General features: G+C 52.9%; 1 protein-coding gene and 1 long non-coding RNA gene across 2 annotated transcripts in view; both read left to right on the plus strand.

The window, feature by feature from the left end:
• The window catches only part of LOC125692105 (uncharacterized), a 95,207-nt gene that overhangs the window by 76,276 nt on the left and 3,468 nt on the right, over positions 1-15,463 (plus strand). The window lies entirely within an intron of this gene.
• On the plus strand, positions 2,122-3,433 carry CXXC4 (CXXC finger protein 4). Its single transcript, XM_048942209.1, has one exon. The coding sequence runs from the start codon at positions 2,164-2,166 to the stop codon at positions 3,394-3,396; it is 1,233 nt and encodes a 410-aa protein (XP_048798166.1). The 5' UTR covers positions 2,122-2,163; the 3' UTR covers positions 3,397-3,433.

Raw genomic sequence — 15,463 nt, forward strand, 5'->3', positions numbered from 1 at the left:
GCGGCCCGTGCGCGCCTCTCGCGGCGGCTGGGCAGCGGCCGCCCGCCTCCCGCATCCCCGCCCGCTCCCCCCGGCCCCGCCGCCTCCCTCCTTCCTTCCCACCCTCCCTCCCTCCCGCCCCGCCCGCCCGGCGCGCACGGCCGCGGCGCGGGGACGCGGCCCGGGGCTCCCGCCCGCCCTCGCACGCACACACACACACACGCACACTCACACGCGCGCTCCCTCGGTGCCTGCTCCTTCCTCGCCCCCCGTCGCCTCCCCCGCCTCCTCCTCCTCCTCCTCCTCCTCTCTGCAACGAGACGGAGAGAGGGAGCGAGGGGAACGGCGCTCGCAGGTATTTGTTTAGCGGCTCGGCGCTGCCGGATGGGCACCCCCGCCCCCCGCGCCCCTTCCCGCCGCCCCTCGCAGTTTGTTTACAAGTCGCAAAGTTGTAATTGAGGAGCCGCCAGGACACAGCTGGATGCTCGCTGCCGCCGCTGCTCCGTCTCCTTCTTTGTGTTAGGGACTGATGTGCAACTAATTAGCGGCGGGCAGGCTGCGCATCCAAGCCCCCCCAATAAAGAGCCCGGTAAGTGACTGTTTTGCTTTTTTTCCCTCTCCTCCTTCCTTCTCTGTGTTTTTTTTTTGTTGTTGTTTGTTTGTTTTGTTCTTTAAGGGGGGTGGGTTTTCTTTTTTTTATCTTTCTCATTTTGTGCTTTGTCGGCGGCTTTTTGTATCTTTTATTTTTTGCCGTCGTTCTTGTCCTCAGGGCTCGCCAAAGTACCTGAACGCCAGAGCCGGGCGAGAAAAGGCGCCGGGGCATTAATTTATTAATTAATCTGCCCCCGCCCCTCCTCCCGAATGTCAAATATGACCTCTGCACCCCGGCTCCTGCACGCCAGACGTGCGGGAGCGAACATGCACGGCCACGGCCGCCTCCCGCCGGCGGTCCCCGGTGAGGGCTGCGGGCTCAGCCCCCGGCACGCGGCCTCTCGGTGCGTGATCGATGCGTGCCCGCCGCCGCCGGAGGCCCCGAGGCCGTGCGGCTCCGCTCGCCTTCCTCTCGGGGCAGCCTTTGTATTGCCGGCTGCATCCCAGGCTCGTCCCTTCCCCGCCGAGGGAAGGACGCAGAGCGGCTCCCGGTCTCCTCCCGCCGCACTCCAGCCCGGGGCGAGGCTTCTCGCTCAGGTTCGCGCTCCCTGCGCTCGGATCTGTTGACATAAAGCCCGCTTTTCGGTGCCTCGGGAGAAGATGAAGTTGGTGCGCTCGGTAGGTTGGGCTCCGAACGGTTCATTAATCTAATTACGATCGTAATTACCGTAATTGATAACCATTTGGAACTGAACGTGGCGGCGTCTGGCAGCTAGATGCGGCCCCGCGGCGTGCCCGGAGCGGAGGCTCTGCCCGATGGCCGCCCGTCGGAAAAGGTGCTGAAGTATCTGAGCCGCTCAGGTACGGCAGCTGGAAAACAAAGAGCCACTGTTCGGAAACTGAGGGCTTTTGAAGTTCTACTGCTGTTTCGCCTCAGTTGGCGAAGGCTGCCGTAACGTGCCTTTCTCCCGCCTCTAAACCGAGCCCCCCGGCAGCGGCCTGCGGGCGGCCGCCCTGACCCCGCGGCTCCCTGCAGACGGCCTCGGGGATCCCTCCCTCCCTGCGGGGTGAGCTCCGGCTCCCGCAGCGCCCGGGGCCTCGGCGCGGTTACGGCTCGCCTGCCCCGGCGCTGCTGTCTCGGCTGTCGCCCCGCTGCCAGCTGTGCCGCGGCGCTAATGACCGCCGGGCGCAGAAGGACACGGCGGCAGCTGGCGGCTCCCCGCCTCCTTCTCTTCGGGGCTTTTTTTTCATCCCCTTCCCGCCTCCCCCCTCACCCCCCCCTTTTTTTTTTCTTTTTTTTTTTTTTCTTTTTTTCTTTTTTTCTTTTTTCCTTTTTTTTTTTTTTTTTTTTTTTTTGTTTTCCCCTTACGGTTTCTCCGCCGGTGGGCAGCCCCGGCCCCGCGCCCGCCTGCAGACTTCGCCGGGAATTCCCCGCGCCCTCCCCTGGCTCCCGCCCCCCCCTGGGAATCCACTTTGTGTCTTTCAGCTCCCGTGAGGATGCGGCAGGCCAAGCCGGCCGGCCGCTCGGCGTCGCCGGGGACGCGCCCCGCGTGGGACTGAGCTCCCCCCGACCCCCACCCGCTCGCCGCCACCATGAACACCAACGTGTGCGTGGAGAGCGGCCCCAACCCCGAGGCGCCGGGGCTGCCCAAGGACAGCCACCTGCCCGAGGGGGCCCTCAACAGCCTTGTGGATTACAACTCGGAGATGGAGAGGTACCGCTCCTTCGCCACCTTCTACAAGACCAACGGCGGCGCCTTCCCGCAGGCGGCCAAGATCGCGCGCATCACCACCCCCATCTTCCCCAGCGCCGCCGCCGCCGCCGCCGCCCGCATCGGCATGTCCCCCTGGAACTGCGACACCGCCGCCGCCGCCGCCACCGCCATGCTCTGGGGCAGCGGCGGCGGCGGCGGCGGCGCGGCGGGCGGCGCGAGGAAGCCCTCCTCCTCCTCCTCCTCCGCCGCCGTCGCCGCCGCCTCCGCGGCCGCCGCCGCCTCCTCGCTGCACGCCGGCAGGGGCGGCATGCACCACCGGAGCGACTCGCAGCGCCTGGGCAAGCCCGGCTGCGCGCCGGCCGAGCAGCCCGCGCTGCCTATGGCCAACGGCAACTTCCTCTCCGGCTTGGCCCCCGAGCACTGCCGGCCACTGGCGGGCGAGTGCATGAACAAGCTCAAGTGCGGCGCCGCCGAAGCCGACATCATGAACCTCCCCGAGCGCGTCGGCACCTTCTCGGCCATCCCGGCGCTGGGCGGCCTCTCGCTGCCACCCGGGGTCATCGTCATGACGGCCCTGCACTCCCCCGCCGCGGCTTCGGCCGCCGTCACAGACAGCGCCTTCCAGATCGCCAACCTGGCGGACTGCCCGCAGAGCCACGCCTCGGCCGCCCCCGCCTCCGCCCTGGGCGCCGCCGCCGGCGCGGGGGGCGGCGGAGGAGGAGGCGGCGGCGGCGGCGGCGGCGGGGGGGCCGGCGGTGGTGGCGGAGGTGGTGGCGGCGGAGGAGGAGGCGCCGGGGCCGGGGCCGGGGCGGGCAACCCCGCCAAGAAGAAGCGGAAACGCTGCGGGGTGTGCGTGCCCTGCAAGCGGCTCATCAACTGTGGAGTCTGCAGCAGTTGCAGGAACCGCAAAACGGGACACCAGATCTGCAAATTTAGGAAATGTGAAGAGCTTAAGAAAAAACCTGGCACTTCGCTAGAGGTCAGAGGAGATGATTTCTTTTTCCCCAGCCTCCCGCCGTCCCTCCTCAACCCCCTGCCCCCGCCCCTGCAGTGCTTCTTGTCTAGCTTCAAGATGCAGCACCCGTTCTCCGAAGCCTCCTTCAGGCTCTGAGGGTGCTCCCGCCGCCGGCGCGGCCCCGCGCCCGCCGCCCCCGCCCCGCCGCGCCCGGCCCCGGCCCCGCCGCCCTGCGGCCGCTCCCCTGCGGGTTGCGGGGTCGGAGGCTGCGCCCTGCCCGCCGCCCCGTGCCGTGCAGAGCCGAGCCGAGGTGCTGCTCGCCCGGTGCGCCCACTGCGTGACCCAGTAGACTGGTGGCCGGCTGGTTTCGCTGCTTTTTGTTAATTTTTTTTTTTTTCTTTATTCTTTTTTCCTTTTCCTGGAGATCGTGGTTGTTTCAGGGCGGTTTTAGGGCCGGGATGGTGGGGAGAGGGAGAGCTGGAGCTGAGCAGTGCCCCAGCAGAAGTCTGGGGAAGCGTTGGCTCACCCATCTGGGGCTGGCCGGTGGCAAAGCCGGTGCTATGACACGTGCCCGTGTAGTACGTTTTGCAGAGTAGCCCACTCATGGCCTGGGGAGCACGGTGGGAAAATAGCAGAGGTACGCTGGGCTGCTTGCCCTCTGACCTGCATCCACGTTTGTCTTTACACTGTGCTTCCGAACCTGACGGATGTGCCTAGCGCTCCTGGCTGTGCAGACAGGGTCTTGTGTTGGCAGAGGTTTTGGTGAACGTGCCAAGCCCAACAGACAATGGAAGGCAGAACACCCGCTGCACAGAGCGCGGCTGGGGCTCGTCGGTAGGCAGGGGAATGAGGAGAGGGAAGCCCAGTAATCACACGTAATCCCTTGTCATTATTAAAAATTATAGCGTTGCTGGCGAGGCGCGTACATTGGATGTGTCTGGAGGTGTCGAGAATGATGGATTCAGTGCAGAGGAACAGTGCACATGGGGTGACATCGGGATCCATAGTCACAGAAATTAGCAACTAATTGAGACCTTGTTTTGGTGCTCTGGCTCGGTGCAGGCAGGAGTGAGCCAGCCAGAGGGCCTGGGGGAAACAGCAAGAGCCCGCTGGTCTGTCCTGCATTACATCAATGTGGGTGGTGGCATTGGTGTTGGCACTGCCGAGGGATGCTTGGTTCTGAAGGTACATGTGGTTGATGGCATTAACTCCTCTGTAGCCATCCTCACCACTGTTCTGGTGAGAGGGAACCACTGGTGAGAGGGACCTACTCTTGCTGGAGTTTGCTCCGTAGCTCTGCATGGTCTCAAGCTGTCATTGCGCATGTGTAGTGGCCCAGCATTGCTAACCCCATACCTGGCACAGACTCCGCACATGAGAAACCAGATAGGCTTAGCAGCTTATGTCTTTCTCGGTAGCAGCTTGGTTGATTTTGTACAAAGTTTGCTAGGAAAACACAGGACTCTCTGGTTGGGCTCACTAGCCCGGGTGCTGTTGGGCTGAATGTGATAAATTACAGCTTCTGAGGGCTCATCGACCTGTCTGGAAAGTGAGATATCTTGGGAAATGTGCTTGCACACTTGCCGATCTTCCAGTGGGTTCGCATGCTTCCCTGGCTGCATCTCCAGAATTTCCTCATTCCGGATGGAGGGATTTGGCAGCCCTAAAAGCTGCTAAGGCGTGCCACCTGTTAGAATTGCTTAACCGGTGTGACTGAAACACCATGGATTTACTAGCCGCTCGCATGCTCTCGTAACCAGCTGCCTTCACTTCTCTTCACTCCCTCTCCCCCTTGGTGTTCCATCAGCCACACAAACGCAGATCTCTGGTCCCATCTGTAGAGGTGTCAGCCGAGCATCGCCTCGTGCCACAAGTATGTCACAGAGCGTGGCTCCTTTCTTTGAAGAAACAGCAGTAGGATCAGTAGGCGAGGAAGGTCCCAAGAGGAGCAGCCTTCCCTTGAGGTTGTTTCTCATTTCCCTTTCGTTCTTTTCTTCTCTTTAACCACGTAACGGAGCGTGGCGGCATGGCCAGGGTGGGCGGGTGGGTGTCCTGGTGCATCCTTAAGGTGCGAGAGTTGTATTCAGCGTGGCTGCGAGTTGTAGAGATGGCTCAAGGCAGGGGTGGGAATGTGCTTAAAAACAAAATAAACAGAAAGCGAGAATAATAACAATAAACAGCAAACTGATTGATCCCAATGCAAGCATTTCTCTCGTTTTTCCTTTAAATTCGTTCTTCTGTGCAATGCAACTCTCAAGGTTAGTACACCGAATGGAAGAGATTCACACTAATGCGTTCCAGCCCCCAACCCTTACATTTTTAATGGCGTGCTTCCCTTCCAGCATTTTTTTTAAACACTTGACCTACTTTTTCCTATTTTTCTTGTATGGTTTTCACCCGCAAAGTGTCCCAATGCTCTAGTATTTTACATAGAATGTTATTATTACTAGGAGATTTTATGTACAGTAATAATAAATCTGTAAAACTCAGATTGACGTCACATTGCACACTGACTACTTGTGTATGTACGTTCTGTCTTCATGCAGATTTACAGTTGGTTTAAAGAGGCATAATCTTTATTCACCCACTGAGACTATTTGTTTGCCTCGGATGGGCGGACGTGTCTCGCTACTGCTACGAGTTAAGGAGATAGGGAGCCAGCTAAGGCTGTGCATCCTTCCCCTCTTGGAAGGAAGCCCTCCTGACCCCGCTGTCCAGTCGGTTAGTGATAGCAGAAGGGGATGGAGGGCTGGCTTGCAGCTGGCATGCACTATTCAACCCTGATGTGAGATGGCTTCTGTCAAACAGGTGGTGCCGCTTGCTTTACTTGTAGCAGCCTCACCAATTAGGAGCACGCACTATTAAAGTTTGCATATCAACCTGCAGTATCGACCTCCAGATACCAACTGGGAATGCCAGCTTCTGTATACCAACACAAAATACAGCCTCCAAACCTGAGGCACCTCACCAAGCCACATCCAAAGGTAGCTTGAGATCCTTCACCTAGGTTAAGGTCACAGCAAGTGGTTTCAGCAGAAGCAGCACCCAACCTGATCACCTTAACTGCTTTGCTGTGTCCGCTGGGAATGCCATGCAGCATAAGGCCTTCGGGTTTTCCTGAAAACTGGGTTTTCCTTTCAGCCTGTTGAGGTGCCTGGGGATGGTGTGATGCAAGGCCCCTGCATGTTGTCGTGGCTCACTGAGGCCCGCTCTCTGCTGCTCAGAGCACTCACCTGTTGGCAAAAAACCTGTTGGCTTTTTGCTCTAGAACCATGTCTCGCAAGGTATGTCATATTGCTGTCGGCAGAGATGTGGCATTGAGGAAGCCACTGAGGGCCCTACAGGGTTGAGCTTGTGCTTTGTCAAACTACTGAGCTATAAAAAGCCTAGCACAAGGAATATCTTGAGATGAAGCTGGATGTAACCCATTGTACTGCTTTGTATTTTCTTCTTCTCCCTTCTTCATGTGATGCTCACACGGCAAAGGAGCTGCCCCAGTCACGTGACAGCAGTGTTCAATCCGTGCGATGTGGGTGCCGCAGTTTGATGCAAGGGGGGGATGAAAGGCATTCTTTTTGTTCCAAATGAAGCCTCTCCCACCTAAGGAATTTTCTTGGTGAAATTTGGTAATTGAACTGAATAGAAATTGGAAGTAATTCAGCAAAAATGGTAGGCCAGTCAAAGTCTGAACAGCCTCATTCATACAAGCTCTGTTTTTTGTGTGTGTTGGAAATTGTTTGCTTTAAACTGTTGAACTGTGATTATTTGTCAGGGAAATTGTACATGTGGCGAGGGAGGTTAGCTGGCTGTGACAGTCCTGTGCCTGATGGCACTGAGCAGCTCTCTGAACATTTTTGTCCATACCAAAGCAAACTGTGCTGTTTGGTTTCAGGATGCTGTGTCGGACTTAGGACTTGGCCCAGTACTGCAACTGATTCATTTGTCTTCTTCCTTCTTTCTTTCTTTTTTTTTTTTTTTTTCTTTCTTTCTTTTTAACTCTACATAGATATGAAATGGATGTGAAATCGGATGTGCATTGTTTAGGACAAGTTGCATGTGTCGTGAGAAATATGATCAATGAAGATAACAGTTTTTTTCTAAAGCTGCAATAAGCATAACGAGTTTTTTTGTTTGCTTGTTTTTTGTTTTTTTAATTTTTCCCTCCAAATGGTCTGAATCCCTTTGGAATGTGTACATGGAAGCCAGTATGGGTTGGAACTGTATGACAGCTACAGCGCTTTTGGGAAATGTTACAGCTGTGATTGTGTAAAATGCTCTGTACACACCACACTGCTTGTAGGAGGAGACTTGTTTAAGTCAGTAGATAGGTGAGCACTGTGTGACATACTGTTCATTCAAGGTGGGGAATGGTAAACAACAATTCAGAGCAAGACTTCATCTCTGTCTGCCTGTACGTGTATGCTGACATCGCTTTGTGGGGTCACTTTCCACGCAACTCTGTTTGCTGGGTTGACACCAAGCGCGGGGAAGGCTTGGCTTGCCTAGGGGATGGATCAGTATGTCAGAAAGCAGTCCCTGTTGAATAGCAACATCTTGGTACTGCGTTTTTGGTTTTAAAAGAAATGTGCTCTAGGCAGTTCAATAAAAGACAGTCATTAATTTCTGTACTCCGTGTCATGCATTTGATGCGCGGTGATGGTTGAGAACAGGTGCCTTCCAAAGAGCCAAAAAGAAGTGTGTCAGTGAAAGGAAAGATGGTAGGATTCCAACTCTAATCGTACTTGTGATTTAAGGGTTTGGCTTGATGAATAAGACATTTCTAAGCAGGCAAACCTAGAATGTACACCCTAAAGTCTCACCAAATACCGCATAATCCTTTTGATCACTGGCTTTGGTGGGAAGCAGCTGCTGATTGCGCAGGGAAAGGCTTACGATGAGCTTTTTGAATATACCCGAGTGAGTTAGGAGGAATGAAAAAGTAACTCGTGTCCCTGTAAGGAAGTCCCTGGGACTTGACCTCTGTGACGAACAATTCCCAATACTGCTTGTTTAAAAACTGCCAGCAAACCTCACTTTCTGAGGAGAACCACCATGCCAAGGAAGTGTTTCTCTGCTGCTTAGCATCTGCATTTTTTTAATAACTCACCTGCTCTGAAGGATCGTCTAGAAGCATGCTAGTTTAGACGCTTCTTTGCTGTTTGGGAGCCTGCTCTGTCTGCCTGTCTTTTCTCTTCTTTTGGATACCCATATTGAGTTCCACTGTCATGTCTTGTTCAGTCACACACAAACACCTCCTGAATCACTCTGTGGCATCATCTCAAGCCATCTCCTGTTTGAGCATCCTGTGCTTGCTGTTCTTTGTTGAGCTATGTTGTACCATACTTTGGATGCAAAGCCATTTAATAATGTTGAAGCCTTAGCTCTGCAGAGGCTAAAAAGATCCCAGCAGGCTTGTTAACTTCTACTCTCAGACATTATGGGAAATATTTTGTCCTCACTGGAACTCCTAGGCATCTTCTTAATTAAGATCATAAAAATCCACGGCCAGGTTTGCGTTAAGCCTTTTGACTTTTTTTTTGCAGCTTTCCAGTGTTTCCCCATATTTAACCAGCCACCACAGTGCCAAGTGAAGTACAGGAACTTAAATGCAGCGTGGGGGTCTTGCTGGATGCTGCATTCTTAGTGGGCCACACTCATCAAACATCTTTGCTCTTGCCACCGTGGAGTTTGAGTCTTTTCCTCTTCTCTGCTAGAGTTTGTCCCCATCTCAGTTTCAAAAGAGACGTTTTCAAGCTCAGCTCCTCTGCAGTCTCAGGACAGTGTTCCCTTTGGTTCCAGGCTGCTCTGGCTGCAGTCTCTGCTGAGCTTCTGTGTGGGATTGTTTTTAGCTGGTGTCAGGCTTCCTTTGGCTAGGAGCTAATAATGGATTATTCAGCAACTTAGCAAGTAGAGCAGCAGTGTTAGAATTTGAGGTGGAGGCAGGAATCTAATAAACACTGGCAAATTATGGGAAGTCCCAGGGAGTTCAGGATGCAGATGAGTGAACTCATGCGAAGAGGAGAGGGCAGCTGCAGGGTGCTCGAGCAGGAAAGGACCCAGGACCGACTCTGGCATGGTGCTAATGAGCAAAGCCTCAAAGGAGCATGCTGCTCCTCAGCTGGAGCGAGTCAGGCACTGTAGGTGGATGGATGAGGTTCTGAAGGCACTCTGCTGCCAGAAAGGGCAGTACGGCCGTGCTGAAAATGACACTGAGACCTCCCATGGTAGAGAGAAAGCAGCACGCAGCTGCTGCTGGGAGCAGGCGGCTTGCGTTAGAGATGCAGGCACAGCAGCTCACCTATAGCTCTCTTCCCACGGCTTCTGCCTATGGTGGCCAAGGCTTCACACATCAGAAGAGGACCGTGGAATGGGTGAGCTGGGCTTCCTATGTCTCGTGACTGATAGGAAAAGCTTGTTTCTTTCATTCTTTTTCTAAACTGAGTGTAATTTATGGAGAGGATCTGGGTGCTGGAGCGAGCATGTGGTATGGAAGGATTCTCATGATCCGAACAAGTCGTTCCAGAGCCAAGGACACGATGAAGGCTTACGTACAAACGAGCAAATGTGAAAGAAGGAGGTGATACAGCAAATGAAGGGCTGAGAATGATGGATTGTTGTGCAAGTACTATGTGGGCTTAGAGTCTTCTTGGGCAGCATATACCACATGTCCCAGGGAAGTTGGATCACACCAGGAGTATGTGAGCATGTGAACTCAAAGAATTTGCTCCATCATCACAGGAGTAATACCCAGTGGCAGCTGTTGTTAGGTACCATCCATCTTTCTGCACATGGGGCATCCTTTGCTGTGCACCGGTCTCAGCAGGTGCAGGTATAGCAGGGAGACAGGGAGTTCATTCCTCTGCCTAGAAGTATAAGGAGGGCAAAGCGTGATCATTGGGGTGCTCTCAGAGGTCAGGCATGGAAAAGGAGAGGTAATCAGCAGATGGTTGTCCCATGCACTAACTCTATAATGAGTGGTACCTACCTCAACCAAAGGCTGCTGGCTTTAGAGTGAGTGGGAGAGGAGAAAATGTGCTTGACAGGGTCATGGGTCTGTATAGGTGGCCGACATGAAGTGAGTGGGAGAGAACTTGATGGCAGTAATGACATAAAAGCTGTTTGCTCTAAATCACCAGCACAACTCAGCCTCAGAGGCAGGGATTGCCAGTGGCTGCTTGCTTGGAAGCTGATGTAAAATAAATTGGAGGTCGGGAACCAGTGGAGGTGATAGCGTCGTGAAAATAATCACTGAGATGAATCTTAATTGTCATGCTTGAAAATTTCAGAAGACATACTAGGGAGCTCAAAGCCACATGCAGTCCTGTGAGGCTTTCCACTCCAGTCAGGCATGGCAGTGACCTGCTGCATAGGGGTTTGCCTTTTTTCCTCCAGCTGGGCAGCCTACAGAGCTCAGTAGCTGTGAAAGCTGAGCCAGCACCCAGCACCCACAGCAGGTCTCTGGAAATGCCCCAGCCCAGGTAGATTACTGAACAAAGCATCTTTTTCTTCTGTTAAAAAAAAAAAAGAAAAAAAAGGAAAAAAAAAAAAGATTTGCAGAGAAAGAAGAAGCAAGTGAGCAGAGGCCAAGCATTTAATGGATGTATTTTTCACTGGCTCTTTTATCAACAGCATGTGTGAAATCCCAGAGGACAGAAGCAGTTAGCTAACCAATGAGGCATCGTAGCCGGTGCGAGGCTCTGTGCAGGAGGAAAAGATGCCGAAGGCAGAGCAGCTCTAGGGGAAGGAGATTGAAGTGCAGGCCTGGCACTGGGAAATGTACCTCCTTCTGCTTGTGGACCAGTCCATGCGAGCTCACCGTGCCCCGCAGCAGCTGCTTTGCTGGTGATAGAGATGTCAGTGTGTGAGCGCGGAGGCTGGTACCGCTGGGTAATGAACCGATGGGGATTTCTCATTAACAGAGTGAATGTTAACACGAAGAATTCCAGTTTGTGAGCCTGCATGGGAGGAGGATCGGTGAGAGGAGCTGACGGATTTGATTAGGAGGCACTGTGCAAGGGGTTGGCAGAGGGCAGGTCCCTGGCAGAAGGCCTGCTTCCTGCTGGTCGTGTCTGACAGAGGACAATCAGCAGAAGGCAACTGCTGGGACCAAGGTGAAAGCAGGAGCTGAGCAGCAGTCTGGATGTTTCACTTGTAGTGTCTTTTGCATAGTAGCGCCTCATGCTCTATGTTGAGGGACAGTAATGAACCAGCATCCAAGAATTTCTTTACAAAACACTCCTCAACTTTTATGACTGCATGTTGGGCTTATTGATGCGCGTTCCCACTGCCAGGACGAGGGAGCGTGGAAGCTCCCCTGACCCTCTCAGCCCTGGTTCAGGCGTAGCACTGTGACATTGCTGGCATGGCTGGTGCTGCCATTGGTGCTCAGCGGAGATGGAGCTGGGCTAGGCTGAGTTCCTTATGGCTTCTGGTCTGTTTGCCATCTGTCTGCATGTAAAGGAGAGACACGTTTGCTCATTCTTTCTCCTGGGGAGAAACCCATTGCCCCAGGCTCACCCTACTGACTGGGCCAGGAGCTGCTGCACATGCTGAGCCCAGCAGCAAGACCTGGTGCTTCTGGGGCTCCTTTGAGGAAGCTGCCGGGGAGGAGCTGGCTTCCTGAGGCATTGCCCCAGATGAGCTGCTCATCTCACATTGCCACTTGCTGCATCTTGTGGCAGAGCTTTGCTTTTCGCTTCGTGCACTCGGCGGGGAAAGCCAAATGAGTTTCCTAACCCGGTGTGTGCTAAATCTGGTTTGTGTCAAATACGGTGCGGGAGATACGCAGTGCGAGTGGAAAAATAGCTGCTGGCAAGCAGATTCATGTCTTCCCTGAGCAAATAAAGCTAGCTTTTAAAATAAATGTTAAATCTCCTCCTCAGCTTGAAGAGAACCAGGCCCACAGCTCAGCCGCATGAGAGGGATTTTAGCCTGGGCTGCAGCCAATGTTGAGACCCCATGCCTGTCCCTGTGCCCGCTGGGGCCACAGACTGGGATGGCTCCTACCGCTCGGGCTCAACATTGGCAGCAGCTCTCTGTTTGCAGGGGGGACGAGGCGGGGGATCCACACACCAGCTCTGTGCCCCGGAGCCTCCTCGCCTCAAGGCAAACATTCAAGGAGACTTTGTGCGGGCTGGATGTGAGTGCTGGGAGGTTTTCCCCAAAGTCATCGCTGTAGGTAATGTATATTTATGAGGGGAACAAAGCGGGCAGCAGTTGCTTCCAAAGACTGCTCTCCTTTCCTGGTGGCTCTGCCTTTGGGCGTGTGGCGTGGGGAAAGGCCGCTTCACCTTGGGGCTGAGCTCACTGCTGGGGCTCTGCTCTTCTCAGGCAGTCTTGCAGACATTGTGCTCTGTAGTCCATACTCATAAGTGTGTAAGAGATATGTGCAGTCACTGGCAGCAGTGGTCAGTGTTTGCTCTTGGATTGCTGATTGATCCAAATGGTGTTTCATGCGGCACCATGACTTCTCAATTGAACTTGTTGGTCATCATGTAGCTTTGAATTTCTCACTTTAGTTTGGTGTGTATGTATCTATCTGTATGTATACATATATGCCTACAAATGTATAAATGTGTAACTATCTGTAAAAAACACGTTTGGCCCAGATTTCATGCTGTGCATCCAGTAGCCTAACTGCCAACCCGCCGCTCCTGTGGAAGAGATTTCAGCAGAAATGGTTCTCCAGCCTGAGACTCATGTAGGATTTGTAACACTGACTTTCCCATGGTCTTTCTCCTCTATGTGGCCAGCACCAGTCCTGCTGCTTTGGGAAATATGAGAAAATATACCAGTTTTGGTTGCGTTGCAATTGGGATTTTGGATTCAGTCAGGGCAAAGTTCCTTCCCTGCTGCCAGTTTCTGTGCTTGCATAGGTTTGTTGGGTTGCCATTATCTTGAACATACCCCAGCAGCAGTATATCTCCCAAAAGGCCTCTGTAGAGCTAAATTGTTTTAGCCAGGACTCCTGAAGAGAAATGCCACATCTGACAAATAACTTGCTGTAACCAATGTGTGGGTTTGCTTCTGTGAGAAGAGGTTTTTTGCTCTCAGATCAAACATCAAAGGGTTCTTACATAATGCAACATCTTTTAGCATTAGTAAGGTATTAGGGCATCATCATGTAGCACTCCGATACATTTTAGTATTCTATTCTATTTCTGAATGCAGCTCACCTCTACCCAAGGGATTCCCTAGCCCTACAGAAAATAGTACTGAAAGTGATCTAGAGCAAACCCAAGGATTTGGGTGCACTCCAAACAACAGCATCCATAGCAGGAATGGCTGGCTCTCCTGATTCTAATCCGCCTAGAATCTTTCCAGCAGCTGTGAGACTCATGAACACTTCCAGCAGGTTTTGTAGGTATAAAGGGTATAAAGTAGCCAAGAGCTGGGGCTGGAGCTGGCCTGGGAAAGCAGGTGGGCCTGTGGGTAGCCCCTTAGGATCCAGTGGGTGGTCAGTCCACCCAATGTGGAGGGTGTTGATCTTTAATGAACACCTTTGATGTAAGAATGAAGAAGTCAGCTGTCAAAATAGAGTCTCTGGTGATGAATACGTGTGTGATTTTCATACTGCTGCTTAATTTCAGGGATTTTCCCAGGTCTGTCAGTCCTACTTGCCTTTTTCACCTTGTGAAACCCAGAATCTTCACTACATCTGAGCAGCACCTTCCACTTCTGCAGCAAACTTATGTCCTGGTGAAAGCTGCTGAGAGGAAAACGCAATAGCAAGTGTTAAGCGGGAAGGTCGTTCGGCAGCAGGCTTGCGCAGGGATAAATCCTCCATCCTGCCGTGCCTTACAGCATTACGGGTTTGTGAGCATTCTCCTGGGAGCCAAGCTGCCGTTTGTCAGCATTTACACCAGCGTGAACGGCAACGGCTGCCTTCAGGAATGCTGATCAGCCCCCGGCCTGCTCCTCGCCCGATGCACGGGGGAATCTGTCCTCGCTGTCACTCAGGATAATGATACCCCGCCGGCAGAGCACGAGGCCACAGCGTGCCCTAATCTCCTCCAGAGCTGCCTTTCCCAGCTGGGACTCCCGAGTTTAGTCGTGCAGGCGGTAGATGGAGGCTGCAATTGAGCTGAGCCACCGAGTGAGCTGCAGGGTCTTTTTTGTCTTGAAATAACCTTAGTTTTCACAGGGCTCAGCCCTCAGGGCCTTGTCTCATAAATCGGGTTTGTGTTAACTTGGGCCATCTACTTCCCTTTTAAAAGCTTTCTTGTTTATTGTGGATGAAAAATTTATTCCCAAATTGGGGTGTTAGCATACTGGATATTTGATTGTAAATGTATATCTGTAATTAGAACTTAGCTTGTGGATGCAAAATTCTGTATCTTGTGATTTTTTGAAAGCACACATCTTAAACTACAGCCTTGCCCTTCAGAAATACTATTCTGTGCATTTAAAGGTCTGAATGACCTTTTAATCAGACATTGCACCTTTCCTTCTAGCCGATATGACAACGTCTGACAGTAACTCAACCTGATGTTGTGAGGAAATAAATAAAGGCCATTGCAGCCGCTATGCCTTTAAATCTGTCTAGCTAGCTGCGGTTTTTCGTGTTTAGGTAGATGGACCCATGGAGGAGCATTGCGTTTAGTTTTCAGGCGAAGACAATATATCGAGTTCAATACATTTGCATGTCTGGCTGCTCTTTTGAGATCAATTTAGGCGTGTGATTGCTTCCTTCCACTCTGAACTCAAGCCTTTCCTGCAGCCGACCTCCTTATGAATTATGAATCCACATCCCTGGCTGGAGCTCAGCAGCCATCTTACAGCCTGTGCTGACCTGGGGCTGTCCTCAATGTTCCCGGACAGCTGCTCATGCTTCAGGTTTTGGTGAGGGGCTGGCAGGGCTGGCTGCCAGCGACTCCTGTTTTAAGGCTATTGCTCCATGGAAATTCTTACTGTTGAAGGCAGGTGTATCTAAAAACCAGGCCATTGCCTGAGGGAGCTGGTGTTCAGATGATCTCTCAGATGACACCAGCCCTTATGGAGAGGGACTGGGTGCTGGGTAGCGTGGGTTGCACTGCTGCTCTGTGAGCACACAGGGTAGATATAGTGGTAGCACAGACCCTGTTTAGACAAGCTGGTATTTGTATACATGGTCAGCTACATCAGCAAGTCTTTGTGTCCCAGGGTTGTGTTTTTAGTGTAATCTCATGTGCTGTGATGCTGCTTCCCCTCAGCGGTTCTGTATGTCAGTATGTAAAGTGTATTA

This window comes from Lagopus muta, chromosome 4 (assembly GCF_023343835.1).
Source record: "Lagopus muta isolate bLagMut1 chromosome 4, bLagMut1 primary, whole genome shotgun sequence".
Classification (NCBI taxonomy): Eukaryota; Metazoa; Chordata; class Aves; order Galliformes; family Phasianidae; genus Lagopus; species Lagopus muta.